Source organism: Podarcis gaigeae (genome assembly GCF_964106915.1).
Source record: "Podarcis gaigeae genome assembly, chromosome: 1".
NCBI lineage: Eukaryota > Metazoa > Chordata > Lepidosauria > Squamata > Lacertidae > Podarcis > Podarcis gaigeae.
The window spans coordinates 79,687,227-79,714,574 of record NC_139678.1 but is presented as its reverse complement, the minus strand read 5'-3'; the positions used below and the strand labels follow the sequence as shown (position 1 = coordinate 79,714,574).

The 27,348-nt window shown below is 42.3% G+C and overlaps 2 protein-coding genes across 6 annotated transcripts; one reads left to right on the top strand and one right to left on the bottom strand.

Moving 5' to 3' along the window:
- Nucleotides 1-413: 413 nt before the first annotated feature.
- BET1L (Bet1 golgi vesicular membrane trafficking protein like) lies at nucleotides 414-3,271 on the bottom strand. The gene is made up of 4 exons (XM_083729177.1): nucleotides 3,171-3,271; nucleotides 2,530-2,621; nucleotides 2,066-2,122; nucleotides 414-1,305 (listed from the first exon to the last, which is right to left on the bottom strand). Exons 1-4 carry the CDS (start codon nucleotides 3,187-3,189, stop codon nucleotides 1,138-1,140), a joined length of 336 nt encoding a protein of 111 aa, XP_083585303.1. The 5' UTR covers nucleotides 3,190-3,271; the 3' UTR covers nucleotides 414-1,137.
- RIC8A (RIC8 guanine nucleotide exchange factor A) lies at nucleotides 3,250-26,839 on the top strand. 5 transcript variants are annotated; one of them, XM_083729090.1, is made up of 13 exons: nucleotides 3,250-3,350; nucleotides 3,438-3,508; nucleotides 6,133-6,348; nucleotides 8,785-8,969; nucleotides 13,912-13,959; nucleotides 16,486-17,100; nucleotides 18,473-18,567; nucleotides 19,248-19,398; nucleotides 20,099-20,194; nucleotides 20,540-20,684; nucleotides 21,591-21,735; nucleotides 22,876-22,995; nucleotides 25,570-26,839. In XM_083729090.1, exons 4-13 carry the CDS (start codon nucleotides 8,886-8,888, stop codon nucleotides 25,703-25,705), a joined length of 1,635 nt encoding a protein of 544 aa, XP_083585216.1. In that variant the 5' UTR covers nucleotides 3,250-3,350; nucleotides 3,438-3,508; nucleotides 6,133-6,348; nucleotides 8,785-8,885; the 3' UTR covers nucleotides 25,706-26,839. The 5 variants fall into 5 exon arrangements, with proteins under 5 accessions (XP_083585216.1, XP_083585217.1, XP_083585219.1 ...); XM_083729091.1 differs by lacking the exon at nucleotides 3,250-3,350 and adding an exon at nucleotides 6,921-6,993 and having other exon boundaries at nucleotides 3,376-3,508; XM_083729093.1 differs by lacking the exons at nucleotides 3,250-3,350; nucleotides 8,785-8,969 and having other exon boundaries at nucleotides 3,376-3,508.
- The last annotated feature ends 509 nt before the right edge of the window (nucleotides 26,840-27,348 follow it).

Genomic DNA, 27,348 nt, shown 5'->3' with positions numbered 1-27,348 from the left:
TTCAGTTGTGGCATAGTAAATTATGGAAAGATATATCCGGGAAATTGGAACGTCAGACCACCAGTCGAGAGATGAAAAACCTAGGCTGCAGTCCTATGTGCCTTTACACAAGTTGTGAGTATACATGCATGGGACACACACACACACACACAGAGAGAGAGAGAGAGAGAGAGAGAGAGAGAGAGAGAGAGATCTCAATCACACACAAACTTAACTCCAGTTTTGCTGTTAATACCTTTCTGGCACTCCAGGTGTCAGAACCTAGTAAAAAACATTAAAACTGGGGAGTTTTGCAAAATGCTACTTGATTCCAGAGAGAAGTGGATAATTATTCAGCAGCCAGCTAAAGAAGACTTAACCAAGAATCAATGAATCAATAAAACTCTTTAACAGAAAGGATGATTTGGACAAGCTTTTAAAAGCGAATATACATTAACTTGCTATAAGGTAAGGTTTGTATAACAATAAACAAATATAAATAATCTGGTCAGAGGACAGACTAGAACAAGAAGGAAAAAAATGAGATAGAATCATTTGTGCAAGTTCTCACTCTTCCTTCGTTTAGGAATATTCTCTGTTTTACTAATAAAGTCCTTGAGAGTAATAGGCAAAAAGGATTGTTTGACTACTTATAAATGCTGGTGTTAACAGAAGTGGAAATAAATTCAAAGTTACTTTTCTAGGAAGAAGTTGTCCATAACACAATTAGTTCTCAAGAGATGCATCACAGTCCTCCAGGTAGTATTTTTCCATTCAAATTGGGCACTTGAACATCTCTGACATGGGTGTCAGGATTTTCCTGCTGACCACAAAATTATAAGAGGTGGCATCACCAGCATGCTTTCCCACCCAGACAGCAGAGAGAGTAAGCTATTATATAGAGACTTAGTTTCAACAAGGATGTGAATTGTGCTGCATTTAAATTTTCAAAGGAACAGTGACAGAATAAATTATATTCTTTTTAAGAGAGCACGTCAAAACAATCCAAAGATGATACTGAAATCCACAGAGGTGCCTCTGGATCACTGTCAACATTTGAAAAAATATTTTCAGGATCTGAAGATCTTCCAAAACCATTTTCCTCATCAGTTTTTCCCCCTCTTCAACAACTATCCAATACAAAATCTTGACAATTATTCAAGTCCGTGCTCTTGTCACCAAATAATAGAGGATGAAGAAGACTACAATCAGTCCAGCAGAGACGTAGCAAAGAAGTTTACGATTGTCTCTTCCCGACCGGGTCATAGTGGAGAAACGCTTCACACTCCCCGTCAGAAGGCCTGTCACACTCATGAAATCGGAATCCTAATGCAAAGAGTAGAAATAATAAGGTATTTAGAAGACATTGCTTACTGAAAGAAGCAACATGATTATATATACATATGGCATATATCAGTGAGAGAAACGTATTTAACTCAGTTAATTGAATTCCAATTTAATACTGTTAATATTTAAAAAGAAAACCCAAACAAATACAGACACATGTGCTCAGATCCCACACCAGCAAAATACTCTAGTGAAATTCAAGATTTGATCTTGTCAATAACAATTTTAAATGACTTTACTGCGTGCATATTTTGATCTCATTTATCCTTGCGATAACCCAGTGAGAAAATAAGACTTCTATGTGATCATTATAACGTGGTAGTCTGTACAAGGTCCACACAAGGTTTGCACAATTGTTCATTCAGGTACTTCTTGCGTAAGAAATTCAGAATATTTGACACAAACCTCAATCTTACTGCACAAAATTTCGTTTCACAGCATATTTGCCATTAGATACCAGATCACTGAGCACCAGTTTCTCAGGGGATCACTACCAACAGAAGACCAACAAGTTTGGTCCCTCTTGGAAAGGAAAAAAAGATACGTGTGCATGAGCATGTTCCAGAAGTACAATGGCAGGCTAAAACACATTAACTCTCTGGAACAGAGCTACTTACACCAATAGACTTGTGGGTGATTTCTTCTCTGTACAGAAATATGTTTCAATACAAACTAATTGTCCTGTTTGCTCATGCTGAGCTTCATCAGTAATTCTTAAAGAGTGCAAACAGTTGCTTACCATGCCATCCAAGTAATGATTTTGATCCTCAGCATCTTTGTCAATGTCCAGTGCAAGCTATTGAAAACACAGAATGAAGCAGTTATTGACACCTAGACAACTTTCGGCAAGAACTAATAAAACTGCAAACAAGAATATCATTTGCTCTTCAACAATTCTCTGTACATTACTAAATACAAGGGGGGTGGGGACAAAAACAAAAACCCTCAAAGACCAAAGTCTTCTGGAGAGCAAGACAGCAATCAAAGAGGAAGGGCTCATCCAGACTTCCTTTTTGCCCAAATGCCACAAATTTCCATTTGTTCTGATTCAGCGTGAAAGAGCAAGTTTTCGATGGGAAAACGCCAGGGCAAAACAAAGAAAACATGTTCAGTGATGACATTTCAAAGCACAGCCCTGTGCCTAGAAAGCACAGGGCAAAAGGTAGGTGTGGATGTCCCAGGTAAAGTAAGTAATCTACAAACCGATTTTAGCCGGGTGACTTTGGAGGCTAGGTTTTCGGTCATACGCTTGTTTTCCACATCTAACATATCATCCACAGCATTGGCATTCTGACCTGAAATTAAGATAAAATAATTATGCCACTTAGTGCAGCTAAAACATAACAGCTGTTAAAACAAAAGGTAGTATGGTAAAATGCGTGGTTATTTTGCAGACCATCGCCTAGCTCACTCCAAAGCCTATTTTCACCATCACAGGGCACAGCAGGCTCCCCACTTGCTAGTGTGGGATGTTACCCCACACTGCAGACACACACAAAAATGCCCTGCGTGGGCTGAAGAGTCCATTCCACCACCACAACAGAAAGCCACACTGGCAAAGCATGGGCAAAACAGCTGCCACGTCCTTGCCCGTCAGTCAACTACAGAAGACACAGGAGCCCCGAGCAGGGGGGAAGGTGGCAACTGTGACCTGGGGAAGATCAGAATGCCTCCTTTGTTCCCCGTCCCCCACCCCCAGCACAGGCCACGAAGGTACTGAGGCAGCGCGACGAGCCGGACCAACGGCGCCCCCAGCCCCGTTCTCCTGAGGGAAGGCAGCGCCGCCGCCACCACCACCCGCTCCCGCTCCGGCGCCCCCTCGCCAGCCTCTTCCGCGATCTCACCTCGCCCCCAATCCGCCATGGCCGCTTCCTGCCTTCGTGTCCCGCTCCGCCCACAGAGAGCAGGAGGAGGAGCAGCGGCGGCGAAGGCTCTGTTAGCTGAGGAAACTCTCCTCGGCCGCAGCGTCCCCTTCTGTCGGCCCTCCCCTCGGCTGGAGAGGGAGGCGGCCTCAGGCTGCTCTTGCGGAGGCGGGGGGGGGGGCGCGGTGCAATGGGAGCGGAGGCCTTGTCCTCGGCTGCCGCTGCAACGCCTGCTCTTCCTTCCCTCAGGAGAGCGGCCTCGTCGCCCTTGTTATTCGGGAACGACTTGGATGGTCCGCGTTCTCGGGCAGGATCGCCACGTAAGGGGCCCGCTCTGGCTTCTAGTGGGCTGCGACAAAGGCTCGTTGGCTGAATTCCTGTCACACAGGTGTTAAAAGGGCAAGAAGTCGTTTGGAGGAAAAGGTGGCACTCCTTCCTCGCCCTTTTTTCCTGAGCAGTGCAGGTCTATAAGATTATTTATTCTTCCAAGTGAGCCTTGGGGCGTTTGGCAAACCAAATGCTAAAGTGTGACATTTTTATGCCACCACGCTCATACCTTCCAGGTTTTGTGCAGTTTGAAAGCACGTCAAAGTGCAAGTAGATAAATAGGTACCGCTCAGGCGGGAAGGTAAACGGCGTTTCCATGTGCTGCTTTGGTTCGCTTAGTCATGCTGGCCACATCGCCGGCTCCCTGAGCCAGTAAAGCGCCGCAACCCCAGAGTCATCCACGACTGGACCTAATGGTCAGGGGTCCCTATACCTAACAGCTGACAAAAACCTTTTTGTGTATGTAAACAATTTATGAGTATGTTAGTTCTTCCAGTTCATCTAATTTCTTCATGTGTTTTTCTTCAGGTTAAATATACCGGACACTAATTTTCTTGTACTGGATACAATACATTGCCAAGAACTGGTATATAACTCCAAAAGAATAATTGGTAATTAAGGCTGGCATCCTGCATGCAAGTTGCTTAAGTTCCTTTGAAGGGAATGGGATTCTGGCTGAAAGCCCAAATACATTTATAAGGGGCAAGTCCAGTCTTGTCCAAAAGCACTTACCAACACACCAGGAGCAAGGATGATTTTCATATTGAGGGGCCAGATAACTTTGTGTTGTGATTGCTTACAGTGTAATCACATGCAGAGTTGGTGCACCTACGGTAATTATTCATAAAATAACACACCAGCAAGATGTTTACTTGCTCTGCTTGCATGTGCTCAAAGACATTTATTTGATAAAATTAGCAGTTTCTTTACTAGAAAGGCAGCCTGCAACTATTATAAATAAATAAATGTTTAGGTAAAGATAACGGTGAAGGACCCCTGGACAGTTAAGTCCAGTTGAATTTGACTATGGGGTGTGATGCTCATCTCTGCTTTCAGGCTGAAGGACCCGGCGTTTGTCTGCAGACAGCTTTCCCAGGTCATGTGGCAAGCATGACTAAACCGCTTCTGGCGCACAGAAGACCATGATGAGTGCCAGAGTGTATCTACTCGTGCTGGTGTGCTTTCAAACTGCTAGGTTGGCAGGAGCTGGGACAAAGGGGAGTTAAAGGTAAAGGTAAAGGTACCCCTGCCCGTATGGGCCAGTCTTGACAGACTCTGGGGTTGTGCGCCCATCTCACTCAAGAGGCCAGGGGCCAGCGCTGTCCGGAGACACTTCCGGGTCACGTGGCCAGCGTGACATCGCTGCTCTGGCGAGCCAGAGCCGCACACGGAAACGCCGTTTACCTTCCCGCTGGTAAGCGGTCCCTATTTATCTACTTGCACCCAGAGGTGCTTTCGAACTGCTAGGTTGGCAGGCGCTGGGACCGAGCAGCGGGAGCGCACCCCGCCGCAGGGATTCGAACCGCCGACCTTTCGATCGGCAAGTCCTAGGCGCTGAGGCTTTAACCCACAGCGCCACCTGCGTCCCCAAAGGGGAGTTACTCAGAGGTAAATCGCTTGTGGAACTGAAGTTAGTGAACTCATTCAAGAAAGTAGTCTAAAATGACATGTTAACTGACCGGAACACGATTGAGGGTGTGTGGTTTATATGTTTAAAGACAGTGCTTACATACCGTAGATAGGAACAGATAATATGGATTACTTTTCCCTTAGTGTAATAATCATAGAGAGAGGCATAGGCACAAACCCCTAGAGGCCAAGGGGTATTCGGCCACCCCAATAAAATATTTGAGGGGGCCAGCCCTCAAATGGTGTGCATGCACTGTATCATGTGATTGATTATGGGGTGCAGGGCTTACCTCCCCCCCCCCACAATATTTTATACAAGTTGCCCCCCAGGAGCGAGGGTAGTTAAATATTGGTACAATTGACTTTTTATGCTTATACATAGAAGAGTGATACATTTAAATGTTTGTCTAGAATCTAGATCAATATTTATGTAGAACAAAAAATAAAAACAAATATCTTTAATACGGTCAATGACCAGAAAGATTTAGAACAATGATGTAGCAGTTATTCCTACCTCATTAATCTATGTCATTATTTATTAAATTTCTACCCCAGCCTTCATCTCAAAGGGCTCCAGGGTGACAAACGCCAAAATCTTAAAACAATAATAGTAAGAGGATACACAAGCTTCTGTAAGTACCATTACAGAAGATTAAAGTATTATCTATCTAGTTAGTGAAGAATCAAAGTAGGACTTTGAAATAACAAGCTGGGTTAAGGGTTTCCATAAGTCTGTTATCTCCAAGAGTAAAACAAAATCCAGGTGATTTCTTTTTTACCCTTTGGATATCCAATCTGTGGATGCTGGTTTGCCATTTCTGACTGCTGCCTGGGGAGCAAAGCCAAGAGTTGACTGTAGCCAATCATCTGCTCTGTGCCATGATTTCTCACTTCCCGTATGGTTTTGCATTCACCATTTCCCATCAGCCTGAAGACAGTTACTGAAAGGGGTGGAATTCCCAAGAGACCTGTTCTTTCTCTTCTACAGTCTCTGGATGAGCAGCCCAGCATTGTGGTTCCCCACTGCGCCCTCTGTTTTCTGCTAGCAGGATTTCCAGCAGAATGACAACAAAGCCGCTGCCTGCTCTTGAAAACTGCATTTGGTAGGGTTGGGGGAAGGAGGGAGAGTTGCTGTTTTCAGGAAATGAAGCAGGAAGTCTGATCGAAAACCGCACACACAAAAGGCAGCTTAACTAAAAAGAAGGTAACATTTTCCCCTCACCCTCTGATTAGTTTGGTTTTTAAATTTCTGAATTCAGGTTAGTAGGACTAGCTAGGCATGAATTTATAGTGAAAATGATTTTTTTGCTCTTTAAACAATATTATTTTAAACCATTTTGGAGTCTGTCATGTAGCTTGCATGTTGAATGACAGGCTGGGATATAGGTTAATGGGATACTGTATTTTCCATTTCCCCCAGCTTGTGAATGTTTTCCAGAGGGATGTGGATGGCAGTAGGCTTTGATGGAGTTTAAATGATTAACATAATCTATGTATATATGGCTTGCCTAAACAGAAACAGGTCTGACTTCAGCTTTACATTTTCATTCATATACAAAGGTTTGCATATTCTGTTTGATGCTGATCTTTTTTTCCAGTTTGTGCACTGGAAATGGGTGAAAAATAAACTGATATGGCTGTTTCTAAATTACAAAATCCTTGCATGTGTGTGGACCTGTAGTGGAAGTGCTAACTACAATCATTGTAGCAAGTACTGCCAGATGTTTCCTATTTCAAGGTATATACCTTATTAAAAATGCTTTGCTTTTGTTTCAGATTATCACAAGTCTGTATAAGATAAAGGAAGTGATCTGTTTCGCAAGCTGTTACAAGCTAACTCATACAATCAGTTGAGCTATTGGCCTCATTCTTTGATAAACTTTCACTTGTTGACAATGCTTGATGTCAAAAAACTGTTATGCAATTAAGAGCTAATTTATGCAATGATTCTATATTTTCCTTTTTAGTTCCCTTAGAAAATGGGTTACACCTTATGGCAAAAGATGGTCTGAATTATTTGTTGTAAACACAAAACTCATGTTGCCACTCTATTGCAAACCTTCCTAATAGCAGTTGAATAACAGTATGCCAAATCGCAATTTGTACTTGAGACAAATGGTCCCAGTTTGGGACAAATGGCCCCAGACAAATCCACCAGGGTGCTTGGAGAAATCAGGGACAATTTTATTGTTAGAGAACTATCATAAAACTTTTTGTACAGTGTTTAAAAGAGAATACAGGAAAACATAGAAGCCCACATTCCCCACAAGATTTCAGGGATTTAGCAACAGAGACCTTGATCCAGCTCCAGTTGCGAGGAACTAGTTGAGTGATTGGCCCTTGGTGGGGACGTGCATTAAATATGTGTACAGAAGGCTGTTTATTTTCATGCAGTTTGTTTCTAATACTCTGGTTATGTTTACATCTCAGTCTCCACACATACATACCCCACTGTTCCAATGCCTGTAGCTCTGAGAGCTGATTAAATTTTGTATAAAAGACAGCTGAATTCTTATGAGATGAGGCATTTATGGATCCAAGAATGGTGGTGCTGTGCCAGAATTGACAATGCCTGCCTGTATCTGGTCATAAATATATAGCATCGTATCTCTTAGTTCTTTATTTGGATGTTGTTCTGTGCCATACTCTTTGCTGGTTTGCAAAGAATTCATAGCAAGTATTTAATTATGTTCATGTAAGCTGTAGCTCACAGCAATTTCACACTTTGTGGCAGCTGGGTAGTGTTTTCCTCAGTACACATGTAAAGTGTGAAGGTCAGGCACCTCTAAAAATGAGACGTGACTCTTAGATAGTACAACTCATGGCATTCTGGGAATGTTATCAGGCTTCTGTAATTCTGGCTTGCACATAATTTGCAACTTGCAGGAAGAGACATATATCATCATGATTAGCATTTTAGTTTTGAAGGCCAGGATGGATTCTATAATGTAAATGGGATGCACTTGATTATAAGGCTGAGCACTCTCAAGATGGGACAGGCATGGACTTCTTGTTGCCTCTCCCAGCTTGTGTGCATGGCCTACTGATCTCCCTCACCCTGTCACTGTGTGCTGACATCATGTGCTGTGATTAGAAAGACTACTGGAGGGAAACAAACATGGCCACACATCCTTTAAACAGTTGCCATGTTTGTTACTCTGTGGTAATTGAATGCAGATGATACATTTAACCAGGTTCATGTATTTGGATCTAATGGGAGTCAATTTAAAAGGTACTCAGATCTGTGGAAACCTGACAAATGATTTTGCCACCTTAACCTAGATGGGTGTGTGTGTGTTTGCCTATATTGTGCTATGTACATTTTTTAAATATATCACTGGGATGGTTCTAGGTTTTTCTGTGCTGTAACAGAAACCAGGACAGTTGGAGGAGGGAGGCTATTTCAGGGAGCTGCAGCATCCCTTCTGAGGTAATCCTCAGACTGGGGGAGGGGGAGGCTTTTGTAGGTGCTTTGCTGGGAGGGCATTTTTTAAAAGCTGCAAAGCTCAGTGAGGGAAGAGGATTAGTGTGAGAGAGCGAGTGAGCTGCTGGCTGGTTTTACTAGGATCATCCATCTGCTCTGTGCTTTGGGCATATTGAAGTGGGCAGTCTCACTTTGCTTTCCTCATCTCCTCCTCAGCTGTGTGATTAGGGCCCTGCGCATCTGTAATTATCCAGCCAGACTGCAAAGCCGCTTGCCACACTTTACAGCACTCCAGGCCACCTCCACACCGTGGAGCAATGGCGCTCCGGACTGTGCTAGAGACTGTCGAAAGTGGGGAGCAAGATACTATTCTCAAGGTGCTGCAGATCTACAACCAGGAGGTGAGTATTCATTGGAAATTGTTTGGCTGATGTCAGTCGGAAGGATCAGCTGGAGAATCTGTGCTGGTGCTTTGGTGCTGTTCCCCATAAGCTGCCTTCAGTTTCATCTGCCTGCATTGCTTCAACAAAATGTTGTTAACCTCTGCAAGCAAGTATCTTTTTGCCTAGGTCTTTTGCATATTGATTGTTTGTGACTGCACTCTCCCTTTTTTCCTGTATGTAATGGGGAGCTTGTGCTGCTTTGGCCAGAGTCAGTGTTGGAAAAATCGATGTTAGCAGTGAAGGACGGATTTTGGAGAGCAGAAGGGAAAGGAGGAGCTTTATGTGGCAAGCAGATGTGTGGTATTAACAAACAGGCAGCCCCAGGAGGAACTGTATGTGGAATAGAACTACTGTGCGGTGTGCAATTTAAAAAAATCTCTTAATGAAGGGATTGCCATAGATATGGCATTTGAAAACTGATGGGGAAGAGAGGAAAAACAATGAACATGGTGAGAACAAGCAGTCTAAGGCACTAACCATTAGATTTGTTTCAAAATGACACAAGAACCAGATACTCCTGTGAATGCGTCATTAATTTACAGGCAGTTGCATCAGGAATACTTTTGGTTTACATATCTATGTGATTCCCCTTGTGGTAGACCTTTAAACTAGGTGGGAAATAAGCAAAGCTGCATATTTTATATGTAGCACAAATGGTATTTCCTCAGAGGAAAAATAAATGAGTTGGCAAACTGCATGTATTTATTTGCATACGAAATTGTCTTACACTGTGTCAGATCATTGGTCTTTAATCCAGCATTTGTTTACTTCAGCTCACAACGAGGCCTCGACCAGAGGTCTTTCCAAGTCCTGACCTGAGATGCTTTTTAATTAGAGATGCTGGGAAATGAATCTGGGAACTTTTGCATTAAGAGCTTGTGCTCCACTGCTGAGCCTTCCCCTTGTTTTGCTGTGGCAAAGATTCCAGCTGTAGCAATGACAACATGAATAAAGCAGAGACTGGTAGATAAAATATCAGCTTCATTAGCAGAGAAAAAGGTTTAAACGTTTAGAACTCCATTCAGGATATATGTGTATGTACTGTATGTATGCATTTGTAAGCGATTTTGGATAGAGAAAATCAATATTCTACCTGGAAGTTTAGAGAACAAGAGCTTTGTAAACAGAAAGGCCACTTTTTGGTGTTTCTCCATCAGTGTTTGGAAGAGCGACTGCCATTCTCTGAGCACCCTGAAATGCTTCACTGTTGTCTCTCAGTATGGAAATAGTTTAATGCTGAGATATTTTAAGAATTCATGAGAGGGAATTCCATAAGAGGAGGCACAGCAGATAAAGCAAAAGTCATGCTTCCCAAAAACCTCTTAGTTTTTACCAAAAAAATTTATTAGGCATGGTGACAGAAGAATATAAAAGCTATACACCCAACAGTGACATTTGTGCTCATTTTTATTTTTCTTAATGATGTTTGCATATAAATCAGACAGTATAAGAAGCAGCAGCAAAGGCTGTAGAACTTTGTTTCTTCGACACATGAGTGATCTCTAATGTTGAGAAGGAATACTTGGGAGAATATGAAACCAAAACCAAGATATTTCTAGGAGTTTTTGAACGGTAGTGTGGGAAACCCATGAGATCCTTGGAAACTTATTAGGAATCCTGCAATCAGAAGATCAAGAATGGTGGGCAAGCTTTCCTGAAGAATGGCTTGCCCACCATTAGTGTGTTCTAGAATGTGTTTTTAATTCCCACAGGGCAATGATGAGATCCAGTAGGCTGCCTTAGAGCGCTGCATGAATGGACTGCCCATCTTAGGACATGCATCATAATATTCTACATTGTAGGGGTTTCCCTTCAGCAAAGTTAGCGTGGGTTTCCCTGAAAGTAGAAAATTTGAAAACTACAGTCATAATCAACATGGCTACTCAGGTAGTAATAAGCCATTCTTCCTGTATCTCTCCCTCCTCCTTACCCCAGCAAATCAAGATGGTACAAAATATGGTTTAGTTCTTTGTCTGCAATAGCAAACAGTGTATGATTCAATGGGCAGGGCTGTCTTTCAGAGAAACTTGCCCATCATTACCAATACAGAGGTACCTAAGGTTACAAACACCTCGGGTTACAGACTCTACTAACCCGGAAGTAGTACAGTAGTACCTCAGGTTAAGAACTTTGCCCCAGGATGAGAACAGAAATTGCACGCCGGTGGCGCAGTGGCAGCGGGGCTCCAGGAGGCCCCATTAGCTAAAGTGGTACCTCAGGTTAAGAACAGTTTCAGGTTAAGAACGGACCTCCGGAACGAACCTCCGGAACGAATTAAGTTCATAACCAGAGGTACCACTGTATTCTCATTGATAATGTTGTTCTTCATCCTCCCCCCCCCCCCCAATATCTTCCCACATGGAATGTGAGACACTCTGAGGACTCCAGTCCAAAAGTGAAATACATATCTAATAAATTAAAACTATTGTGGATCCCTTGACAGGTTTTCAAGGAACCACAGAGTACCATAGAACAGAGTTTCAGAAACCATTGCTGCTGCTAATAAAACATATTGCAAGATCTGAAGCATAAGGCCTCCTGATCATTAAAGAAATCCTCTTCATACAGCCAAAATGCATTGTTAAATCATTCCTAAATTTGGAATCTTAGTATTCCATTTCATTTCTATATGATAGCAATGAGAGAGAGGTGAACATGATTTTGGAATGTGCATAGATGAGTGTGAACAAGGCCTGTCAACAGTGATTTGCCTGTGTCTGTTTGAGAATCATCTTCATATATAGCAAAAGTGAATTTGCTAAAAAAAAATTACATTGTGATTATGAAATGTTTACATAGTAGTGTAAAATTAAAAAAGAATCTAGAAGACTTGAAATGAACTCAAATTTTGGGTCTTTATTTACAATTTCACATGTGTTCTTCCTTCAGGAAAGCTGGCTGGGCTGTGTGAACTGTCTTGTACTGAGGATTGCCCTTGAATGTAGTAATCTTTGAGTGGTAGTTGGCAATTCAGATTAGAGCCCTGTGTGCTCCTCTACCACTTCATTGTGGAAAAAATGTCACTATCTACTCTCACTTAAAATGATTGTACAGTTATCTCAGGACAGTTAATTTCAGTAGAACAAGATGTAGCGAGTGTAGGACTGAATTAAAGATTTTAGATTCATACAGTGTAAATGGAAGGGAAAAAACATAGTGGTATGAGATGAAGCTGTCTACCTGCCTTAGCATAACAATTAATCTTTTGCTGATGTTTGGATATATCAGTATCCTGGTACCTCAAGACTGAATAGGTATGCTTTGAAATGACCCTATGAATTTAATTCAAAGTTTCCAACTTTTTAAGTATGCATAAAAGGTAAAGGTAAAGGTACCCCCGCCCGTACGGGCCAGTCTTGACAGACTCTGGGGTTGTGCGCCCATCTCACTCAAGAGGCCAGGGGCCAGCGCTGTCCGGAGACACTTCCGGGTCACGTGGCCAGCGTGACAAAGCTGCATCTGGCGAGCCAGAGCCGCACACGGAAACGCCGTTTACCTTCCCGCTGGTAAGCGGTCCCTATTTATCTACTTGCACCCGGAGGTGCTTTCGAACTGCTAGGTTGGCAGGCGCTGGGACCGAGCAGCGGGAGCGCACCCTGCCGCAGGGATTCGAACTGCCGACCTTTCGATCGGCAAGTCCTAGGCGCTGAGGCTTTAACCCACAGCGCCACCCGCTACTTTAAAAATGGACTCTAGATATTTTCAGTGCCCAGTGTCTCTAATTCTGTGTAGGATTTAATGTGACCCTTACTAGGCATTCCTAACATGCTAGGTTCTGTACATTCTAGTTTATTAAGCTCCTTATTATCAAACAAATCATGTAACATGCTTTTGAACAATATGATCAGTAGTGGCTAGCTAGGGATTTGCATAAGTGACATATATACACATTCCAAAAACAAAAACTTGGATCATAACTAGGCTTGTTTGTGGGAGCATCCCTTGAGCAGAGTTCCTCTTTTGCTGGCAGGAGCATCTCATGAATGGGTGATGGAACTTTCCTCACTTTCCCCCTGCAGTCCCTTATGCCTTACAAAATCTGCTCTAGAAGGTTGGAAGACTCTCCAGAGAAGCATGAGAGAGAGTGCAGGGGGTTGCAGCAGGAAGGGAGAATTAGAGAAAATTGTCTCTTCTGTCTTCCATGTTGCAGACTCATAAGAATTTTTACTTAAATAGAAATTGGCTACAATAATATATTGAAACTTCTTGTTCTAAAGTCAAGAGAAACTAATTAGATTGTTATTTTCTCTTGAAGACATCAGAATGGAGAACCGGTTTTTTTGTGTTGTTCAAATGAGCACATCCTCAATGGCTTCAAAGGGCTTTCCAGATGCAAGTACTTTAAGGACTGCACCCCAAAGTTGCTTTGTTCTGTGTCTTGTATTACTTCAGAATTGCTTCCTATGTATCTTTTGATGTTTTCTTCAGCATAGCCTTATATGAAACAGTAGAATTGTTCAGAGCTGCACAGTTTCCTTATACAGTGGTACCTCGGTTTAAGATCTTAATTCATTCTGGAGGTCCGTTCTTAACCTGAAACTGTTCTTAACCTGAAGCACCACTTTAGCTAATGGGGCCTCCCGCTGCCGCCACACCGCTGGAGCACGATTTCTGTTCTCATCCTGAAGCAAAGTTCTTAACCCAAGGTACTATTTCTGGGTTAGTGGAGTCTGTAACCTGAAGCATCTGTAACCTGAGGTACCACTGTATCATAGCTTTCATATGCTCCTCAGTATGAATTTATCAGTTTAAGCGTGTTTCTTGCTTAACTTCTCACTGCTTTATAGTGTTCACTGGAGTTGCATGCTGTAGGACTAGGTGTTCAGAAGAAATTCCTTTCGCGCTATTAGAGTAAGTTTATTTTCCTAGTACATATCTGTTGTCTCTGTTTCATTCTCAGAAATCACAGTGTTTCACCTTTGAAGATGAGGAACAGGAAGAAAGGAGGGTAAGTATTTATTTTCTTATTTTGCTTACTCCATCAGGATCACTGAGGTTGTGAGATGGTGACTTGCCCTAGACATTGAAAGCACGGAATTCCTCCTACATGCATGGAAGCTTTTCCTTCTGAACAAAAGTGTCTAGTTCAAAAGCATGCTTCATGTATATTATGGTCCTCAAGAAGTATGAAATCATGCTGGTAGCAGCTAGAGGGTGGTTGATGGTACTGCCTCATAAAACCACATGCTGGGTAAGAAGCAGAGTACAGTTTGATAGCGAGGCACCTGTTGCATTCAGATCCCATTTCTTTTGTTAACCCCACCCCCCACCTCAGTCTTGGAGCTGTGAGATGAGTAGCAAATAATCTACTTGACTAGTGGTTGTGTGGTGTGCTTATACAGAAAGGCCTTTCTATGAGGAGGCACAATCACAATAAATAATGGGAGCTCAGTTCCCTCATGAAGTTTCCTTGATGAGCCAGCAGTGCTAAGCCAATTACATCAAACCATAAGTCCTGTAAAGCTGTAGTGTTTGTGATCATTCTGTATCAACATTTCTGTTGATATAGGTCTAAAAGGTCTATTTAAAATAATATAGTTAACTTTTATTTAAGTGTTAAAATAATAGGAACAATTACTAATGATAAGTATAACCAATCTTATTAATACTATTATGATAGATAGGTAAGTATTTGATTATTAAATATTGATTTAACTATTTTAGATAGTTTTTAATGGGCAGTTTTATTGACATGTTTTTTACCTGCTTGCTTTATAAGTAGTATTTTATGTGTATGGGATTGTTTTATGTTATATTTTTATCTTACTTGTTATTGGGCAACTTGGGGGTCATTATGTGGAAAGGCATGATATAAATTTAATAAATAGGGTCACACATTGGCAAGCACATTCTCAGTAGGTGCACCAGCCAGTATAATTTTATCTTTTCAAGGAAGCTTCTAGGGTTTTACTGCATAGCCAAATTGCAGAAAGAAAAGGGGGATCATCCAAGATGTAACTGCATACAGTGACTATGCAGATATCTTTATTGCAAAAAAAATTCCTTCCAGTAGCACCTTAAAGACCAACTAAGTTAGTTCTTGGTATCTTTATTGCATTCACTTTCAGGGCAGAAAGCTACTGTGACTTGTTCTCTTCTCCCACCCCGCCCTGCAGCTGTTTTCAGTTTCTCTTCTCTGGATTTTAACTCTGACATAATTAAGCCACCAGTCTTTGAGGAGAACAGTAGTTCTTTGCATAAACAGTCCTGTTCACTAGCATCAGTTAAAAAGGCATTTAAAAAGTGTTTGCTGATAATGCTCCAGAATTAGATACACCTCTGTACCTTTACTGAATTTGGATTAAATTGGCCCATAGTCTGCTGCAGAAAGGGACGCAGGTGGCGCTGTGGGTTAAACCACAGAGCCTAGGGCTTGCCAATCAGAAGGTCAGCTGTTAGAATCCCTCGTGACGGGTTGAGCTTCTGTTGCTCAGTCCCTGCTCTTGCCAACCTAGCAGTTCAAAAGCATGAAGTGCAAGTAGATAAATAGGTACCGCTCTGGCAGGAACGTAAACGGTGTTTCCGTGCGCTGCTCTGGCTCGCCAGAAGTGTCTTAGTCGTGCTGGCCACATGACCCGGAAGCTCAGCCAGCTCCCTCAGCCAGTAAAGCGAGACGAGCGCCACAACCCTAGAGTTGTCCGTGACTGGACCTAATGGACAGGGCTCCCTTTACCTTACCTGTTGCAGAATAAAAGGATACAAAGAGAAGACAAGAGAGAGAGAGAGAGAGAGAGAGAGAGAGAGAACCTATGAAACTACAAATGTGTCAATTTTTAAATACTGTATCTGTTTTCACTGAAGCTCCACCATGGCACTCATCCACTCACTTTTGCATCATTTTGCTGCTTTATTGTGGCCTGCAGAAAGCAAAGAACTACATATCACTAAAACCAATGAGGGTGTGTGTATAGAAAGTGGAATCCTCTTAAGGATCATTTTTAAACCTGCTTTTTTAAACTTGCCCATTAATGACCTAGAGTTAGATTTTTGCCGACAACGTCAGAGGTTTTGAGAGGAGTCCCAAAGGCATATCTGCAAATTGCAGGGAACTTGTCATTAAAATTGCAAATGCAGTTGTTGCTGCTGCTGCTGCTGTTTTTATTATTACATTTTTAACCTGCCCAATATAAGCAAGTGCAGAGCAGTGCACATTTGGGCAAAAAAGCCTCATTTATTTTAACTATATTTATTTATTTAAAAATGATAAACTGTTCTACATTCAAATAATAAGTGGTACAGTATATTATTAACATATGTCACAGATGTACTAATGGGGTCCAAACTGGCAGTGACTGACCAAGATGGATATGGCCCGAGGCACTGGATGGGTTGTGCAGGTTTGAGGTACAACATAGCTTGTTGAACCTGTGCAATCCACTAGCGCAGACATAATTTTCTTTCTTCACATAGACGTTTATTGCTTCACTACTAGTTTTCTTCTCCCACCCCCCCCCCCACCTCTGTAATGCTTCAGAAACTGGCTGCGCTTCTGATCAAGTTTCTGGAGAGGGTGCTGCAGCCATCCTGCCAGGTCACCTGTTTGGAAAGCATACGGATCCTGTCCCGAGACAAAAGCTGCCTTGGCCCTTTCACAACCATGGAAGGCCTGAAGACGCTGGCCAGGCACGCGGGGATTGATTACGCAGAAGAGCAGATTCTGGAGGTTCCAGACCTTGAAGTGATCCTGGAGGCGCTCAAGTGTCTCTGCAACATTGTCTTCAGCAGTCCCCGGGCTCAGGAGCTGACCTCCGAAGCCCGGTTCGTGGTGGGCCTCACAGACCGCATCAAACTCTACAACGAGAGAAACCTCCCGCACGATATAAAGTTCTTTGACTTGCGCCTTCTCTTCTTGCTGACGGCATTGAGGGTGGACATCCGGCAGCAGCTTGCGCAGGAACTCCGGGGTATCGGTCTGATGACAGATACCTTGGAACTCACCCTCGGAGTCAAGTGGCTAGACCCTCACGAGGTAGCTGCTGAAGGGAACCCTTCTGCTCCTTTACCTCGGCAGGAGGTGGAGCGTGCCATGGAGATCCTGAAAGTGCTCTTCAATATCACATTTGACACCAGCAAGAGGGAGGTAGATGAGGTAAGATACTCAGAGGGAGCTTTTGGTAGCTCAATTTTGTGATGTGTTTCTGTTTTTATGTACCTTTTTCTTTCATCCATGATTCCTGTGCTTATAGACACAATTTAAGAAAGGTAGGGGGCAAGTTGCCTGATTTAGTTCACCCCACCTCCCTGCATTTGTTCTGTGGGAGCACCTATATATTTGGTCAATTCTGCTCATGCCCACTGGCTGACTCTTGTTGTAACAGGCCTATTTATCAACATACAAAAGCACAAATTCCTGCACACTCGAAGCCAATAAAAAAAGAAAGGCTAAATGAATGGAAACATTCATTTCTAAAATTATGTTGTGTTTGCTTCCACAGTCCTGATCTAAAACATGGTAAAATCAGATATCTTACAATCTCGTGGAATCTATTTTTCAGCAGTGCATGGCAACTCAAGAAAGAAAGCCTAGCATTGTGGGTGTTGAGGTGTAAGCAGCAGTGTTGGCAAGGTACTGCCAGTGTCTGTTTTCTAACTAAATCGGGATGAAAACCTAGCAGATCAAGCTATTTAAAATATCCAGAGTCTCTCTCACTTTCTGGATTAGTAATAAATTTCTGGGTGTCTATTTTATACTATTTATTTATTTCATCAAATTTATATACTGCTTGATGGTAGAAATCATCAACAAAATTACTTTGGGTTTTATATATTCTGCTTTGATATTTTATGATGTGAGTTTATAAACCTTTAAAAATATAAATAAATGAAACATGAAGCAGCAGAAGAGAGGGTAAAGTGTGACAGAAGAAATATAGATACCTCTGTAGGGAAATGATATTTGTATCTGGAGTTCTGCATTAAGAAAATATTCCAGATTCAGCAACCAGACAATCCGATGACTGGATTTTTTTAAAAAAAATTGCAATATGCCATGTTTGTGTATGTATGAATTAATTTAATTTAACCGTTATATTCTTGCTGCCTAATTTAATTATTGTTTTGCATAATTTTACATTGTGGGGAAAGAGGAGGAAGAATACAGCTTAGACAAAATTGTGGGAGCATAATCAAGACACCCAGAGAGAAGGATAAGGGGTCAAGAGAAGAAAGAAATGCTGAATGAAGGAGTCTCGTACTACTTCATTCAGCCCTACTTTGGTTACTATGCCCACATTTATCCACAAAATGGTACCAGGAACTCTCTGTTAAGGGCTGTATTCTGAGCAGGGTAATTCAGCTACAGACATTTTTAGTTTCCTTGGGCACAGTTTTTCTTTGGACTAGAATTCCATTCCATTTTGAGAACGTACTGTAAAGCGTAGCTTTTTGCAACAAACAGACTGTGCACAAGAGAGATGTGTTCCTTTCTCATAAGGAGGCTTTTCATTGTGTTTTGGGGCCAGGAAGATGCTGCTCTGTACCGACGCCTGGGTGCCCTCCTCCGTCACTGCCTGATGATTTCAGCAGATGGTGAAGATCGGACAGAAGAATTTCACAGGTGATTATCCTGGTGAAAAACTTGGATTGGCTGGGAAAACCAAAAACATTATCATGACTGCCATACAGTTTGGGTATTCAAGAATCTGGGGTTCAGGTCTATTTGACACAGTACCTAAGAACTTTAGTTGCTGATACTGATTGATATAGTGCTACCTGCACTTCTGTACCGGGGGGGGGGCAGGGGAGCGTGCCACACCGGGTACCATTTGGGGAATGGGTGCCATCGTGGCTGCCCCTGGGACGCGCAACCCTGGGATGTGCACCACGCCCCCACAGGCGACACGCCACGCCCCCGCCTGTTCTCCACTCCGGGTGCTGCAGCATGTTGCTTCGCCACTGGCTACTGATTGTTGTTGTTGATGATGATATAGTACATGGCACTTTATAAAGAATTAGTTTGATATAATCTAAAAATGGACATCAGAAAACAGCAAAGGAAGGGAAGAGAAAATTGAGGCAGTACATGGGAGAAGTAAATACTATTGTTAAATGTTCTCAGGAGTGTTTATAGTCTTGCCACGATGCCAAGGAAAGGATAGTTTTGGGTTTTGTTCGCGTGGTGCTTGAAAATGGAAATTAACTAGATCTTTGTCAGGTTTTAAACAACAAAACAAAATGGTTCCTTGTTGATGTGGAGGCTACTTCCTTTGCATATTTTGTCTTGCATTGCATCTTCAGCCACACAGTCAACCTTCTGGGCAATCTGCCTCTCAAGTGTCTGGATGTCCTGCTGGCCCCCAAGGTGCATCCGGGCTCGCTTGAATATATGGGAGTCAACATGGATGCTGTCAATGTTCTGCTGGATTTCCTTGACCGACGTCTTGACAGGGTGGGTGAAAAGTTCCTCATTGCCTCACACCCACATTTACTTCAGATTCTTTTCTTGCAGCCAATGAAATACACTGTAATATTTCTTAGGGAGGAAGGGGGGGGGGACTACAGAGTGTTACAGTTTTTGGTGGGTACCCTGAATTTCTTATACCATAAAGTTTCATCTGAGAAAAGGGATGAGTTATAAGGTATATCTACTCCGTGGGTGGAGCCAGGATTTATTTTTTGTGGGGGGAGAGACTTTATGTTGGGGGGACAGAACAGATATATCTGCAATGAAATTGGTCAGTTAGTTAAGTATTTCTATTTATTTACTTGATTGGAGAGGGCAGCTGCCCCCCCCCCCCACCTCTCTGGCTCTGCCTATGATCTACTCCAGGCATCCCCAACCTGCGGCCCTCCAGATGTTTTGGCTTACAACTCCCATGATCCCTAGCTAACAGGACCAGTGGTCAGGGATGATGGGAATTGTAGTCCAAAACATATGGAGGGCCGAAGGTTGGGGATGCCTGATCTACTCTGATGATTTACTATGATGTTGCCTGCAGCTGAGCTGCCATTTACCTGCTCTGTTTCAGATCCTTCCATACAAAAATTGTACTCTGATGTATTTTTTCCCTACATGGGAAACAACATGGCTGTGATGTTGATGATGATGATGATTTATTACCTTCTTCTTTTTGTGGGCTCTTCTGTAGGGTCACAAGCTTAAAGAGAGCCTGACCCCTGTGCTGAACTTGCTGACTGAGAGTGCTCGAGCCCATCGGCAGACCAGGAAATTCCTTAAAGCTAAGGTACTGTATTTAAATTACGTAGGATCCTAAGCAATAATACCTCCATTGATCCAGCAAAAAATGTAAGGCAAGCCCCACCTGTGCCATCATTCTGGAAATATATACTGCAGAAATACTGAAATTGTCTCCCAAGATTGTGTGTGATCCTATTGTTTTGAAAAATGCTTTGAAGTTGTGCGCTCCCTTGCTATATGAGTGTGAGTGGGCATGTGTCTGCCTAATGTAAAAGTGGCAAAAGTCACCATGATAGCTTCTGCAAAGATGTAGTGGCACTTTTGGAGCAATACTTACCAACGTAATAGGAAGGCCTTTTAAAATAACTCTTCCCTTTCCATGGGATTGCAGGTACTCCCTCCACTGCGGGATGTGAAAAATAGACCGGAGGTGGGGAACTTGTTGAGAAATAAGCTTGTGCGCCTCATGACTCACATTGACACTGATGTCAAGCACTGTGCTGCGGAATTCCTCTTTGTTCTCTGCAAGGAGAGTGGTGTGTGCCTTTCCATGTTCTATTTCATCTAGTGAAGGTTGTCTTGTAACATTGTATGTCTGACATTGTATGTTACAATGTCTTGTAACATTGACTGTCTGAAAAAGCAATTGAGTGAATAGACTGATCCATCCATCTTCGTAACTGCTGAAAGATTCATAGCACTGGGGTAGACAGACAGAATATGTTTTAATGGTGGCTTGGCTGCTAAGAGCTGAGGCAATTCACTTATGAGTCATAAGGCAAAATTACATATTGCCTGGGTAAGGATGGAATGAAACAGAACCAAATAATTCACCCTAAACATTCACTGACTAGAGATACACTTAGGAAAGAAAAATATTTGTTGTAAAAAGGAAGAAATTCCAAACTTAAGCTTTGATGGCCACATACTTACATATTCTCTCTCAAGTTGAATCAAAGGGCCTCGCTTCACAATTAAATCACTCCTTTTGCTGAATATTAGGACAATGGCAACAGTTTTCCATATTTTTCCTTTGCAAAGTGACTGTTTCCCTCCAAATATATGCACCAGCCCATAGATGCCTACAACCAGTCCCATATGACATTTCACACATTTCTTCTAGTGTGGATATTATATTTGCTTGAGGTAAAAGTAATACAAATATCTTTAACGGTCAAAGAAGCTGGGTTCCCTGCTGCTACAGGAGTAAGGGGATTCCCTGGGCCTGTAAAGCAAGTGGAGAGTGAGAGGCAAAAGAGGTGAAGTGAAACAGCTCTGAATGTGACTTACAGACTTGAGAGGCTTGCAAGAAATCATTTCCTTGAAAGGTGGTCCGATAAGCAAGAGTCGGTTTTATGATCATTTGAATTCAGCAGTCTTTCCCAAATTGTTTTTGTAGCAGCAGAAGAACATGACCCTTTTGCCTTTATTTTCCTCAACAGTGTCACGGTTTGTGAAGTACACAGGATATGGGAATGCTGCGGGGCTCCTGGCAGCCCGGGGCCTCATGACAGGAGGTCGGACAGAAGGAGAATACTCTGAGGATGAAGACACTGACACAGAGGAATACAAGGAGGCAAAACCCAAGTATGGACCCTCTTGTATGCATTGCTTCCTTAAGTATTGCCTTTTCTTCTACTTTTGGCACAAGTCCTTTTCTTGTTAACTTTTCCTCACTCAACCCATTACTCATTTTTTTCTTTCCAGCTTTCTTATTGGCATGATGTTCATTTCCCTGTGTTTAATACTGTGGTTATCTGCTTCCATGCCTAATGGCCTTATTCACTGCCTGCCACTTCTTCACAGTTGCATGTCTAGACCAACAGCTTTCCCCTATAATTTGTTGCAGAGGATCACAAACCTTTGTTTTGAACTCCATTTATAGGTGGCTGTATGTACGAAAGCTTTTATGTCATGAAAGAGGTTCTGACTCCTCCCCACTCCCATTTATCTTGGTAGCTTTCTCTCTTCCTATCCCTTGTCCCATCCCCTTCATTAGCAGATGATTCTCCCTTCTATTCCAAATATATACAGAATTTCCATCATTCATGATTAAATCCATCTTGTGGATTTCTTTGGTTAACTGTTTTATTAGCACGAACTTCACAATCCCATGTCAATGTTCTTTCCTTCTGCTACCCCTTCCCATTTCCCCCTGCTCATCAGTTATATGTGAATGCATTACATGTGAATGCATTTGCACATATAGAAAATTTATTAAAGCAGGGACTATTGCAATTCAGAGGAGGGAGAAGTGAACATTACTGGGAAAGGGGTGAAGATTAGAACCTGGACAGTGAGAGGGATAGGATTGAACTGAACTGAGTCAAGAGTGCTATTCTGGACACTTTGGGGATAGAGACACAAAAGCACCTTGTATTCTCAAGTTAAAGGTGTATGTCTGTGGTAGGCATGTAAATTATAGCACTAGATTGCTGGACTGCTAACCTCCTCATCTTCCCCTGCTTCCACGATAACCAGTCCAAATGGGGATCAAAACTGGCATACATGTCAGTAGGTGGATTGCCACTTGCCCTAGCAAGAATCCTGTGCCATTTTCAATTTTTTAGTAGTATTTAGTCTTAGGTAGCATGTAGTGTTGAAGAATGTTTGCTACATCTCTGGTACAGTCAACAGTCATTCTGCCAGTGGTCAATATATCTGCCTTTTAAATGAACATGCTTCTGCCTTCTTTCTGTGTGTTGCTGTTTTGATTGACTCGTACAGCATTAACCCTATAACGGGACGTGTGGAGGAGAAGCTTCCCAACCCAATGGAGGGGATGACAGATGAGCAGAAAGAGGTTGAAGCAATGAAACTGGTGAACATGTTTGACAAACTCTCAAGGTACCATGAGATAGATTTATCTGGAAGTGGGTCAGCAGTTTGAAGAGCAGGCTAAAAGAGGTCAACCAGTTTAAATCGAAGGTTCTGAAATTCCAAGCTCATTGTGACTTCAAACAAATAGTTTCTGAATTGTTGAATTACATTTGACCTCTTTTATCCTCCAAATCATTGGACTGTCTTAGATTGTGAGCTCCTAGGAAAGAGGACTATTAACATCGAGAAAGGCCATTGAAAACAGCCATGAGCCTGTTAGGTAGCATAGGATATCAATATGATTTTGTCCATTAAGCCATTATGTGTTAACAGTCACTGAATGGGAATGAAGTGGAACCAATTGTCTGAAAGAATGAAAGGAGTGAAGTACTGCCCTGCCATCAGTGGTGGCTGATGGGGTAGCATTGCTCTCTTGGCTTCCCAATGCTGTGCATCACTGCGAGTTACTAAGAGCATGGCAGCAGGGAGCTCAGCACAGTGTGGGTGCCAATCCATGCACTGTGTCAAGCTCCCTGTTGCCTTTCCCTCCTCTCTCATGGTAACCAACAGCTACACTGGATCTCCATCATTTGGGGACAGTAGGGCTTTACTCATTGGCTTCAGATGTGGTTGCTGGAATGAAATAGTGTGCATCTCATTTTTAAAAAACCATTTAGACTGTTTTGTAACTGCTAGTGGACTAGAAGTATTATATTGAACTTAGTGGCAAGCAACAGGAAAGCAATGCTAGGTGACCATACCAAAAGGGTGCTGGTATTCTGGCCTTTTGACTACTGGAACTAGAGTAGCAGGGCATGGAAAATGTTGACCATGTATCATTAAGTTTCTTCCTCAACAATGAGGATTGGAAATATTTGTTTTAATATTAAAGCAGAAATTTTCTAGAATCCTGAGGGGGAAGTGTAACCCAAAATCAGTGCTCTAGGTGGCAGTTCATCTGTGCTGGGAAATGAACACCTTGGATAAACTGGGTGTGATGACTGGGAATAATGGAAATCTGCACCCTGGGGGATTGCACACCACTTACCTACAGTATACATTTGAATGTCATCTCCACAAAGTTCATTCTGCAGGCTGTGTAGTGATAACTCTGGCTAGCTGCTAGTAGGAAGTACTATTGCAAAGGCAGATGGCAGCTAATGCCACCCATTCTCCTTCCCAGCAGGCATTCACTCTACAGTAGTTGTTCATACATCATTTAAGAGTAGTGCGGGCAGGAGTCCAGGATCTACCTAAGGAGTTCAAATGACATCTTGCTGAGCAGCCGTCAGTCTATTTATGCAGATGCCCCATGTTTCCAGTGTGCATTAGACAGACGGAAATGCTAGTCTGAGCATTTCATTAATGGTATTTCCACTACAATGTCACTTTCTTTTGCTGCTGACGTGGCCTAATCAGAAGAACCCCTGAGGCATTTTCCAGCTAGATTAGCGGAGAAAGATTTTGGAGCAATCGCTTCCTGGGTTTCCAGTGTAATTTTAGCATTGTTACAAACTTGCATTTGGACCTTAACTTCTCTGAAAATCACACCCATATACTTTTCCAGGATGTATGTCATGAAGGTTCAGAAAGGCTGATAATTAGCATTTGGTGCATGGCTAATGTGCCCTTTAACTAGTGATGAAGCCAAAAATAGAGCTCCAGTGCACCGTAAAATGAAGGAAAAGCCTTCATTAGCAAGCTAGTCTCCACATTTCCTTTCAGTGGAAATAGTTCATCATATAAAATGATTTCAGTCAGAATGTAGGCAGTTCTGTTCAGGTTTCTGAGCATGAAAAACTGCTTTCTGGCCAAATATGATTACATCCTCTCTACCCAAGAAATCTAAACAACTCTTAGATTTGACACACTGATTATACAGTATTTCATTTACATTTGATTAAATGGGATTAAGAAATCTACATTCTGATTGGATTCATTTGTTGTTGCTTAGTAGTTTCTCCTGAAGAATATTTATGACTGAAAAATGTTCTTCATATTTGGAATCTACTGACCAAGTTCCCTTGATGGATTAAAAGGGCCCTGGGAGATAGAAAAGCAGTGGAAAAGTCATTCCACTTGCTCCTTAAAGGTAGCTCAGTGACTGAGCACATGCTTTGCCAATGGCACCAGATTCAGTTCCTACAATCTCCAATCTTAGGTGCCTGAAAAGAAATCTGCCTAACAACCTGATGATCTGTAGATTGTTGGGTTATTGTAGATTGTCATATAAAACCAGTAGTAATTGAATCTCATCCAAAAGCTTCAAATTCTCTTCTAGAAATGTTAATAGCGCAACATCTGTAGTTGAGCAAATAGGATTTGTCCATGGTGCAAGTATTTATATTCTGGATGTGAGCAAAGCAGTGTCAGCACATGTACCAGATGCCAAACTGAGGAAGGGTTGGGGCTGTTTTTACTGGTGGTGGTATGTATGGCTATTTTGTACTATTTCTGCTAGGATCAACAAATGAATTACATTTCTCAAAGTGGGCATACTACTGGCCTGTCCTTAATGTAGGCTTCCCCTTGATGGTTTCTCTAAGAATGTTATCATGAGGAGCCCCTCTCTGACTGTGCTATTTCTCCTTTCCATTGCAGACAACGAGTCATCCAACCAATGGGGGTCAATCCAGATGGCAATTTAACCTCTCTCAATGTAACCTCCTTGGAGGATGCTGTCCATCAGATATCTGAGGAGAGGTTATCATCTGACTCTGACTTGGAATTGGACTGAAAAAACATTTCCTGTTCCTCAAAAACCTATGGACCCTCTATTCTCTCTCTGTAACAGGTGCTGTATCAGGAGACCAGTCCCAAGAAAGGACTTCCTATGGGATGGATCTCCACCGCCCAGAGTGGTATAACATCTGTTTCTTCTCTAGCTCTATAACACTCCTACCTTAGAGAGCTCTTTACAGCTTAGCTCTTTTGATCTGTTTTCCCTCTGTGTCCACAAGATTATTACACTTCAATTCCAAGGATTTTTGAGCAGAAATTTCATGGAGGGAAGGGCAATCTCTTATTATATCAAGGAGGTTTAGTAGCACTTAAGGGTGCTGTGAGTGCACTGCAGAGCTACTTGTATGGGACTAAAATGTGATACACACTGGTGATATATATATGTGTGCGCGCGTGCATTGATACTTGTGCAAAGCACATAATGCAGCAACCATACAGCGTGGTGGTGTTTAAAACACACGGATACTCTTGGCAAATGTAAATGTCTATTTGCATACACGACTGGGGCATATTATAGAAATGTGTGAACAATGAGAATCCTGCAATTTTTTTACATGTGAAATGCAAGAAAGCATACTCCTGGAGGCATATAAGTGCAATGTGTGTGGCAATCAGTCACATTTTTAGGCAGTTCCTTTAAGACACATTACATGTGTATGGAAACATGCAGGTAAGGAAACGTGCATTGTTGAAATAGTATGTATATGTGCGGTATGTGTCCATTATCTGAGATAATGTGCAAAACTCTGAGATATCCTTTGCTCACAGTGACATTAATGTTTGCGTTTGCTGATAATTTGGGGCCAGGAGGCTTCTAATCCTCACTATAACCTTGACACCATGTTCCTCTTTCTACCATGTTTAGTTTCTGGACTACTCTCACTCTCTGTGCTCTTCAGACAAAAAGCGGTGACCAATTGCTTAACCTCACTCTAAATCTGCTTCAGTTCCCCTATATCCATAGCACTCTGCATTCACCCTGTTATGTACCTTCATCCTGATCATAGGCTTTTCTGTTTAAAAAAAGCAGCCCCCATCTCCTACTTTGTTTCCAACTTTGCCAACAGTTTCTGAACTTAGCACAAATATAAAGATTTTCACTAGAATAAATGAAGCCTTCAGATAACAATATGCGTGCATCTGTTGATTATTTGGGTCATTGTATCTGAGCAATTAGAAATTAATTTCTTGGCAATGTAACTGCAGCCAAACTGGAAGGAGTCCAGTTATAGTAGTGTTGTACTCAAGCACATTGCCATGTGGGTGAGCGGTGGAACTTTCTGTGCTTTCAACAAACTAAACCTCACTGAGGCCGTTGGTGTCTTATCAGTCAATCTGTAGTGATAACATATGTGGAGTATCCCGCCCATTGCATCGGACTGGATGATCTTCTAGCTGCCTCTGAAAATGTTGGGAACTTTGGGTTATCTCCACAAACTAACATTGAGTATAATTATGACTCTTCTGCATACCCCATCCTCCTAATATATAGTTAAGGTTATTAATCACTTACGTTTCAACACAATGAAACTAATTGAAGGTCTGCACATCAGACCAAAGGTCTGCCTAGTATCCTGTTTCCCAGAGTGATCATCAGGCACTTGCAGGAAGCCCACAACCAAGCCTTCCCCTGTTGTT